General features: G+C 45.7%; 1 protein-coding gene across 1 annotated transcript; it reads right to left on the bottom strand.

Annotated features, from left to right (window-relative positions):
• LOC109864567 (carbohydrate sulfotransferase 11-like) lies at nt 1-8,704 on the bottom strand. The gene is made up of 2 exons (XM_031798169.1): nt 7,296-8,704; nt 1-5,683 (listed from the first exon to the last, which is right to left on the bottom strand). Exons 1-2 carry the CDS (start codon nt 7,550-7,552, stop codon nt 5,059-5,061), a joined length of 882 nt encoding a protein of 293 aa, XP_031654029.1. The 5' UTR covers nt 7,553-8,704; the 3' UTR covers nt 1-5,058.
• Between the last annotated feature and the right edge of the window lie 911 nt (nt 8,705-9,615).

Here is a 9,615-nt window from a genome sequence, read left to right as displayed (position 1 = left end):
GTGTTCCCTTTATTTTTTTGAGCAGTGTGTATATATATATATATATATACACACACACACACAGTTCAGATACACACTCATTGGTACAGCACATAGTGACCTCTCTGACACAAGCCGGCCGATGACATGGTATCTAACAGCAGAGTAACCAGCCTAGACCCTCAACAACATTGATTTAAGTGAACACACACTCACCATCTGGCAACGGATGAGAACACTGAAACTAGCACACAGAGATCTGAGGGTTGAAGTGTGGATTTGAAGGGTGTATGTACAACCTCTGAGCAACACAGAGCCACAGAAAACCATCCTGTATCTGAAGGCTTAGGAGAGGAGGGAAGATCTGAGCAGAGCAAGCATTTCAAAAACCCTCTATTTGCAAATCCTCTTGATGTGGTCACATGAGTCTCTTTACAGGTGATCTGTGTTAGTGTGTGGGATGCTGTTTTACAACATTCACCTGACAATTGAAGAGGGAGAGTGTGTGTTTGTGGACTGACCAATCAGATGACAGTAAAGTGCTCCAATGAGAGGAATGAAAAGGCACAGATCATTTCAGCATAAAAAGGTACTGTCTGTGGTGACTGGAGTGCCCTGTGGTCATGTACTATAGGCTATGTAGGAGGCAACCATAGAATGGATTGGACATAATCATTGAAATAAACAAAATGATCATGGTTCCATTCAACACACGTATGCTGCAGGTCATATCTAAGAAACTGTGTTCTATCTATATGTTATACTTCTATGAGGTCAATGAAAAGTGTGGAAGCTGCTGTGGAGTGTTGCTGACAAGAGGAATACAACAGAAAAGGAAAAAGCTCTATTACCATTCCAGGCTTTGGTTTCAATGCAGTTTGAGTGGGAGATCTGCACTAACCACCTTCCAGTGATTTCAACAGTTGGCAATATTTCTGAAACGCCTCATGGTCTGTGAGTTGGTACCAAAGGGCTAATTCATAACAGCAGGAAACATCATGGGGACCCCTTTATGTGTAGCACAAAGGAAGTTTCATGGGCAGTATGGGGAGGTTTTCACTGTTGCACAGAGACTGATTGAATAAGAATATCTCATAGACAGAAAGATAAAACCATAATTCACAAAAAATTGCTTATCTCTGGCTAGAAACCCCGGCCCCAGAGTGGATATGTTTACGTATGTGCAGAGGAGCGCGCACTTCCTGTGCTTCTGCATTTAGCAACACAGTAAATATGTCATTCAGTCCAACAATAGACGTCGTTCTCCAACAACATAAATATACCCGTACACTTGTCAATAAATACTTATACAGCACAAGAACACTAAATGGACATGTCAGAATTGGATTCAGGTGGATTTATAGGTAGAGTGAGCTAGGATATGGAATAAGAATGGAGAATATATATATTTTGGGGAATCAGGTCAGTATTTCCACAGGGATCGTTAGGCTGGGCTTCTGTGGGATTTTAACAGCTCTGTTTGTATAAGAAGCCTGTCCTTTTCCTGTTGTGAGGGTAGAGATCACTGCCACTGTCCAAAAACCCACTTCTGTTTTTATATGGGGCCATTTTGAGAGAGAGGTTGGAGTAAAGAGGAGAGGACTCCATAACTGTTTGCAGAGTTGTGAAGCCTTTGAGTAAAGTGTCTCATTTTGGAGGTTAAATAGGCAGTTAGAGATAAGCTGAGTGTGTGGTGTATTTAAATGTCCATCCCCCTCTCCCTCCGTACCTCACTTACCAACCCTCACTAGAGTACAGCTGCTGAGTAAGAGGCTGCGTGGCATCAACATCAGCGTGTGTGTGTGTGTGTGTGTGTGTGTGTGTGTGTGTGTGTGTGTGTGTGTGTGTGTGTGTGTGTGTGTGTGTGTGTGTGAGGAGGGAGAGCTCAAAATGCTCCCCTTGTTTCTGTAAGTGGATGGGGTCGGAGATGTAGGCCAAACCAATAGCCTTCCTCTTTATCAGAGCGCTATGTGAAGGGCCTTGTTCCTCCAAACCAGTAGCCTTCCTCTTTATCAGAGCGCTATGTGAAGGGCCTTGATCCTCCAAACCAGTAGCCTTCCTCTTTATCAGAGCGCTATGTGAAGGGCCTTGTTCCTCCAAACCAATAGCCTTCCTCTTTATCAGAGCACTATGTGAAGGGCCTTGATCCTCCAAACCAGTAGCCTTCCTCTTTATCAGAGCGCTATGTGAAGGGCCTTGTTCCTCCAAACCAGTAGCCTTCCTCTTTATCAGAGCGCTATGTGAAGGGCCTTGATCCTCCAAACCAGTAGCCTTCCTCTTTATCAGAGCGCTATGTGAAGGGCCTTGTTCCTCCAAACCAATAGCCTTCCTCTTTATCAGAGCACTATGTGAAGGGCCTTGATCCTCCAAACCAGTAGCCTTCCTCTTTATCAGAGCGCTATGTGAAGGGCCTTGTTCCTCCAAACCAGTAGCCTTCCTCTTTATCAGAGCGCTATGTGAAGGGCCTTGTTCCTCCAAACCAGTAGCCTTCCTCTTTATCAGAGCGCTATGTGAAGGGCCTTGTTCCTCCAAACCAATAGCCTTCCTCTTTATCAGAGCGCTATGTGAAGGGCCTTGTTCCTCCAAACCAGTAGCCTTCCTCTTTATCAGAGCGCTATGTGAAGGGCCTTGTTCCTCCAAACCAGCAGCCTTCCTCTTTATCAGAGCGCTATGTGAAGGGCCTTGTTCCTCCAAACCAGTAGCCTTCCTCTTTATCAGAGCGCTATGTGAAGGGCCTTGTTCCTCCAAACCAGTAGCCTTCCTCTTTATCAGAGCGCTATGTGAAGGGCCTTGTTCCTCCAAACCAGTAGCCTTCCTCTTTATCAGAGTGCTATGTGAAGGGCCTTGTTCCTCCAAACCAGCAGCCTTCCTCTTTATCAGAGCCAGATGTGAAGGGCCTTGTTCCTCCAAACCAGTTGCTAATTATAACGACACACGTGCAAACACACACAACTGCCACCAATATTTTAGAAGCAATGACAAAATGAGGTGAGCTTGTCATTAGTCACCATGCCTGTCTAAACTACCGGTCAGAGGGACAGATGAATATAGTAGTGATCATTTCTTCTGTGCTGCTGTTACTTCTGCTCAGACCTAGCAACATAAAAATACACAACTTCCCCAATAAACGTCCCTCCCTCTTTGAAGTCTGAGTGGAGGAAGAATGACAAAGGGGTGTAAAGAATAAAGAGGACTCCCTCCCTCCCAGCTTGGCTAATTAAGTTGTCTTCTCTCTCCCTCCGTCGCCCACCCCTTCACTGTGTATACAACTCTCTGTGATCCCATAGACTACACAGAGTAATGATTACAGCGCACTTTCACCTGGGGAGGGCGGACACAGACCTAACTTTCACCGCCAGACTCAAAGGTAGACGGTTCTATTATCGATCATTATCAAGGCAACCACTGCTGTTGTTTCTGATTCTGAGCAGTAGTCTGCACTGTAGATGTAGATATGTATGTAGAATACGTTTCTCATGCTATAGTTTCATTTCAATCACAGGATTGTAAATGTTTTGTAAATTATTGGATGTTTCCCGAAAAGTACTGATAAGAGTTGAGTTGACTGTCCCTTTCTGCCATTGGCAGTGTTCCAACCCTTTGGCACCAGACTCAGTTGACAAAGGGGGAGAGAGGGAATAACTCTCAATCCCATGGGATGTCCCAACTCTCATGCACAGAGAAACCAAAGTCATGGACTTTACTTTATTGTATTGTACGCCCTTCGGGAAAAAGGAAGACCATTAAAATGTTATCATTAACAGTGTACCGGAGGCAACTCAGGACAAAAAACATGAAAAACTCATTTTTTTTCAAATCTTGATGAAAATCTTTTTTTTTTTAAATCAACTAAAATGTTAATCTGCTAAAATCTTCCTCTCTCTCATCCACCCCACCCACCCCCGACAGTAAAAGTAATTTAAATAATATTTTTTATTGCTGCTCGCAGCAAAGTTTTCATCAGACATTAAAACCGAGACATTGCTCGTTGTGGGGTGGGGGGGGGTGGGGGGGCATTGCCCGTAGGCAGGGTTATGGCCCTGGTTTCGGGGTGTGGTGTGGGCGGATTTATGAGATCCTGTCCCTTAAACCCTTTCACGGCCACACGGGCCATCTCTTCTACAGTTCCTCTCTGGGTCAGTGGGAGGCACCTAACACCTGTCAATCATTCCTTCTGACCACTTCCTGTGGCTCAAAGCCTCGAGGGTGCTCAGTGTCTTTCTAAAATGGCCGCCTTTTCAGATCCTGCTATGGGAGTCTGAGGCCTCACCTGGCAAACCTTAGGATTCAGGAGGTTTTTCACCTATGACGATGGCGATCTTGACAGCATAGCTACAACTTTAGAGCAGTTGGCTGTAAATTGTAGCTCCACTGTTTACGCCTAATGGTTCTAGAGGTCTTTAAAGCAAAGTCAATAGCCAGCTATAATGAGGAGGGCTTAAGGTGGAGCCAAGAGCCAGTTTACTTATCAAATGTATAATTGGTGGGCGTATCAAACACACCCAGGATACAGCACACTGAAGGACATGGATGTGTTTTACAATTTGACGGAGTTTCGCTATTGTTCGTTATAAAATAAGCTCAGCTCCCAAGATGCTTTGGGGCCAGGGCACGTGCATGCGAGGCCACCGTTTGCTGTGCAGATTCCATAGCAGACTAATTGGTCAAGAGTCCCACCTCATGTACATACAGAACACATATCGATCACTCTCCAGGAGTCCTGCTTCTCTCCTCTATGTCCCCTCTTAGAAAACCTCTGACATCAGCTCCACCCGAACCCTGCATTCTGATGCGATAGGATCTCCACTTCCTCCTTTATCACCTTCAGGACAATGCTGATTGGATAACCAAGAATCTTTCAGGTCAAATCGGATCCAACAACTTTCCTCAATCTCTGTTCCTCCCATTCCCCTCAGTCCTTCCTGTTCACCCCCCAGAAACAGCGACAACAGTTTTTGAATAAAGCTTCTGCAAAAATATCTGTTCTCCACTTTCACTCAGTTCTTATGTTCTTCTCTTAATAAAAGTGGATCGTGCCCAGAGTCCCAGCTGGCTAGTCATGTCCTGGTCCTCTAGTCGTTAGTCCAGTCGCAGATAGCTTGGCATGGAATAGTTGAACATGAGGAAGTCCAATTTATACAGCTGGAAGAGCTGGCTGTGCTGCTGGGAGCTGATGTTGCTGAAGAACTGGGCCGTCATGCTGTCTGTGGTGCGGGTGGACTTGGCGTAGGTCGGGAAGCGCAGCGACTCGCCCACCCCCGCCAGCCGCAGAACGTAGTTGGCGTCTTCCTCCAGGGTTTCGTACTTGCCCACCAGGTCATAGTGGATGTGACAGGGGTGGCACAACTGGTACACCGTCTGCCAGTGCTCGTTGAGCGGGCCGTCGCGTTGGGTGGCCGGGTCGACAAGATACTCGGCGAACTCCTGGAACTTGACGTCGGCGCCGTTGAGCAGCGCCTCCTGCGTGGCGTCCTTGCGGTAGCGGCGGACGATCTTGGTGCCGAAGCGGCGGTGGAAGGAGGAGTTGTACTTGAGGGTGAACTTGTTGCGGTAAGCGGAGACGAGCCTCTCGAAGGGCTCCCGGACGAACAGGAACTTGAGGTAGCTCTTGAGGCGGTGGTTGATTTCAGCGATGCTGTACTGGTTCAGATATTTCAGGTTGGACGGGACGTGGGCCTCGTTGGAAGGGATCTCCATAGGGTCACTGTGATGTAGAGAAATAAAGACCATGAGGAACAGAATAAAAACAACACAAATAAATACAAGTATCTGAATTGTAGTAGTAGGAGTGGTAGTAATAGTAGCCGCAGTTATAAACACTGACTATACAAATATTGAGAACACCTGATCTTTCCATGACAGACTGACCAGGTGAATCCAGGTGAAATCTATGATCCCTTGGTGATGTCACTTGTTAAACTCTTTGGGCTTGGGGGCAGTATTTTGACATCTGGATGAAATGCGTGCCCAAAGTAAACTGCCTGTTACTCAGGCCCAGAAGCTAGGATATACAAATATGGATAGAAAACGCTCTAAAGTTTCTAAAACTGTTAAAATAATGTATGTGAGTATAACAGAACTGATTTGGCAGGCAAAAACCCAAGGACAAACCATCCAGAAAAAAAAGGACTGAGCTACCACTGTTTCCAATGGCTTTCATGCTTAATATGAAGGGAAAACCTTCCTAGGGCTTCCACTAGATGTCAACAGTCTTTAGAAAGAGTTTCAGGCTTGTTTTTGGAAAAATGAACTACAATTTGTAGCTTTTCTAAGTGGCTCCCATTTTGTCTGTAGTGTTTTCATGCGCGTGGATGAGAGTGCGTTCTTTGTTGTTTATCTCCGGTAAAGACAATAACGATTCTACATCTTAAATGTTATCGTTTATTTACGTATTAGGGTACCTGAGGTTTGATTTATAAACGTTGTTTGACTTGTTTATAGAAGTTTATTGGTAATGTTTGGGATTCATTTTGTATGCATTTTGAAGGAGGGAAACCGGTGGATTATTGAATGAAGCACGCCAGCTAAACTGAGGTTTTGGGGATATAAAGAATAACTTTATCGAACAAAAGGACCATTTGTGATGTAGCCGGGACCTGGATTAGTAAGAAGTTACGCTTTTTTCTGATGTATGACACTTGTATTTTCATGAATGTTAAATATTACTATTTCTGTCATTTGAATTTCGCGCTCTGCAATTTCACCGGATGTTGTCGAGTTGGGTCGCTAGTGGAACGCCTGCGCCAGAAAGGTTAAAGAAGGATTTCTAAGCCTTGAGACAATTGAGACATGGATTGTGTATGTGTGCCATCCAGAGGGTGAATGGGCAAGACAAAATATATAAGTGCCTTTGAATAGAGTACAGTAGTAGATGCCAGGCGCACCGGTTTGTGTCAAGAACTGCAATGCTTCTGGGTTTTTCACGCTCAACAGTTTCCCGTGTGTATCAAGAATGGTCCACCACCTAAAGGACATCCAGTCAACTTGACACAACTGTTGGAAGCATTGGAGTCAACATGGGCCAGCATCCCTGTGGACCAGTTTCGAAACCTTGTAGAGTCCATGACCCAACAATCTGTTCTGAGGGCAAAAGGGCTGGATGCAACTCAATATTAGGAAGTGTTCTGTGTGTTTTGTGTTCTTTGTGTAATGTTTTGTGACAGCGTAGTCATATCAGTAGTAGTATTATAAAATGAAACAACATTATCGACTATTCAGCTTTTTACATCTTTAATCGTTTATTTATTGTTTCCGTTTCAGAAAATGTGTCTTGCATGTTATCTCAAATCTTAATAGTAGTTTCCTGTGCTGCTGACCTGTACTTGCCGCGTCCCGTGAGGACCATCATGACACGTTTCCAGTTGCTGCAGGCCACCTTGGGGACATAGCAGTAGATGAGCTCATGCTCCTCATCCACCACCAGGTGTTTGAGGTCACCGGGGGTCAGGACCCTGCGCTTGCGGCTGGATGCACTCTGGGCCCGACATGACTCAGCTACATGGTCTCTCCTGGCCTGGTGGAGAATGGCGGCACTGGAAAACTCAGACTGGGGGAGAGAGAGAGAGAGATTCATTTTCTGGAATATAAAAGATGATCTATGGGGAGCTGACTAATACAATATGCATAGCATCTCATTTCATTCGACAGTAGCTCACTTGACCCACACATTAACATTTCAGAGTGAAGAAAGAAGGATGGGGGAAGAAGGGAGGGAATAATGGAAAGAGGAGAGGAGGAAGTGAGGGATGGATGTTCTTGATCTAAAGAGCAGGAATGTTTTCTTAGAGCTGGTGATTATTTTTGTTCTGTACCCTGAATAACCGTTTCAGGGAATTCCCTTGTTTCCACGGGGACTCTAAATCGATCAGACCGTACACGTGCACACAGCACGACAGCCAGTCAGTGCCACAGCTGTATGCCATACCAGAGAGTAGAGAATAGGGCTAGGCCTTTGAGGAGGGTTGCTAAAATAACTCATGTCTGGGACTACCTCCGTGCTCTCAGCACTTAACCAAACTAAAAGCCTTGTGTTAGTACTTGAACCCCTCCATTAACCATTTATCAAGTGACACGCATATACAGTATATGGCATCTGAGTAAATGTGAAGAAATTATGCTTGCACAACTAAATATAACTGTGTAACAGGTTCTGCCAGTTAAGATCAATTAGCCATTGAAGAGATCATGTGTATGGGAAATATGATCAAACAAAAAGCTCAAAAGAGCAGATGCAGTGGGGTTATGGTAGTTACACTTCATGTCACAGTCTATTACCCTTTAAGTAAAGCCCATTCCCTTTAAGAGGTCATCAGAGACTGATGGTCATGGGTGACAGAAACATCAACTCTGAGATATTACTACTACTGCTGTTATGGTCCCACGGGTGAAGTCTATTTTGCATCATAATCCCTACATAAGTGCACTACTTTTGACCAGGCCCTGGGCCCCAAAATAGTGCACTATAAGAAATAGGGTGCTATTTCAGGCACAACATTTGTCTCTATCTGAGTTTCTGTCCTAAACACAGGTATGGACAGGTACTGTACTGTGTGTTTACATTCTATAGTAGAGTAGTTGGAAGGCTGTAGTGGAGTTCCTTTGTATTCAGGAATCTTGGATGAAGACTGAGCTACAGCCGTACACAGCAGAGAGACAGGACTGAGCTACAGCCATACACAGCAGAGAGACAGGACTGAGCTACAGCCATACACAGCAGAGAGACAGGACTGAACTACAGCCATACACAGCAGAGAGACAGGACTGAGCTACAGCCCTACACAGCAGAGAGACAGGACTGAGCTACAGCCGTACACAGCAGAGAGACAGGACTGAACTACAGCCCTACACAGCAGAGAGACAGGACTGAGCTACAGCCCTACACAGCAGAGAGACAGGACTGAGCTACAGCCATACACAGCAGAGAGACAGGACTGAACTACAGCCATACACAGCAGAGAGACAGGACTGAGCTACAGTCCTACACAGCAGAGAGACAGGACTGAGCTACAGCCCTACACAGCAGAGAGACAGGACTGAGCTACAGCCCTACACAGCAGAGAGACAGGACTGAGCTACAGCCCTACACAGCAGAGAGACAGGACTGAGCTACAGCCCTACACAGCAGAGAGACAGGACTGAACTACAGCCATACACAGCAGAGAGACAGGACTGAGCTACAGCCATACACAGCAGAGAGACAGGACTGAACTACAGCCATACACAGCAGAGAGACAGGACTGAGCTACAGCCCTACACAGCAGAGAGACAGGACTGAGCTACAGCCCTACACAGCAGAGAGACAGAACTGAACTACAGCCATACACAGCAGATAGACAGGACTGAGCTACAGCCATACACAGCAGAGAGACAGGACTGAGCTAAAGCCATACACAGCAGAGAGACAGGACTGAGCTAAAGCCATACACAGCAGAGAGACAGGACTGAACTACAGCCATACACAGCAGAGAGACAGGACTGAGCTACAGCCATACACAGCAGAGAGACAGGACTGAACTACAGCCATACACAGCAGAGAGACAGGACTGAGCTAGTTTAACAAGGCATGCTAATCTCCCTCTGTCTTTCTACTGTATCTGTCTCTGTCATCTCTCTCCCCTCTCTCTACCATCTTCCTCT

The sequence above is a fragment of the Oncorhynchus kisutch genome, linkage group LG19, assembly GCF_002021735.2.
Source record: "Oncorhynchus kisutch isolate 150728-3 linkage group LG19, Okis_V2, whole genome shotgun sequence".
In the NCBI taxonomy this organism is placed as follows: Eukaryota; Metazoa; Chordata; class Actinopteri; order Salmoniformes; family Salmonidae; genus Oncorhynchus; species Oncorhynchus kisutch.
Note: the sequence above shows the minus strand (reverse complement) of the source record. Positions and strands in the feature narration are given on the sequence as shown.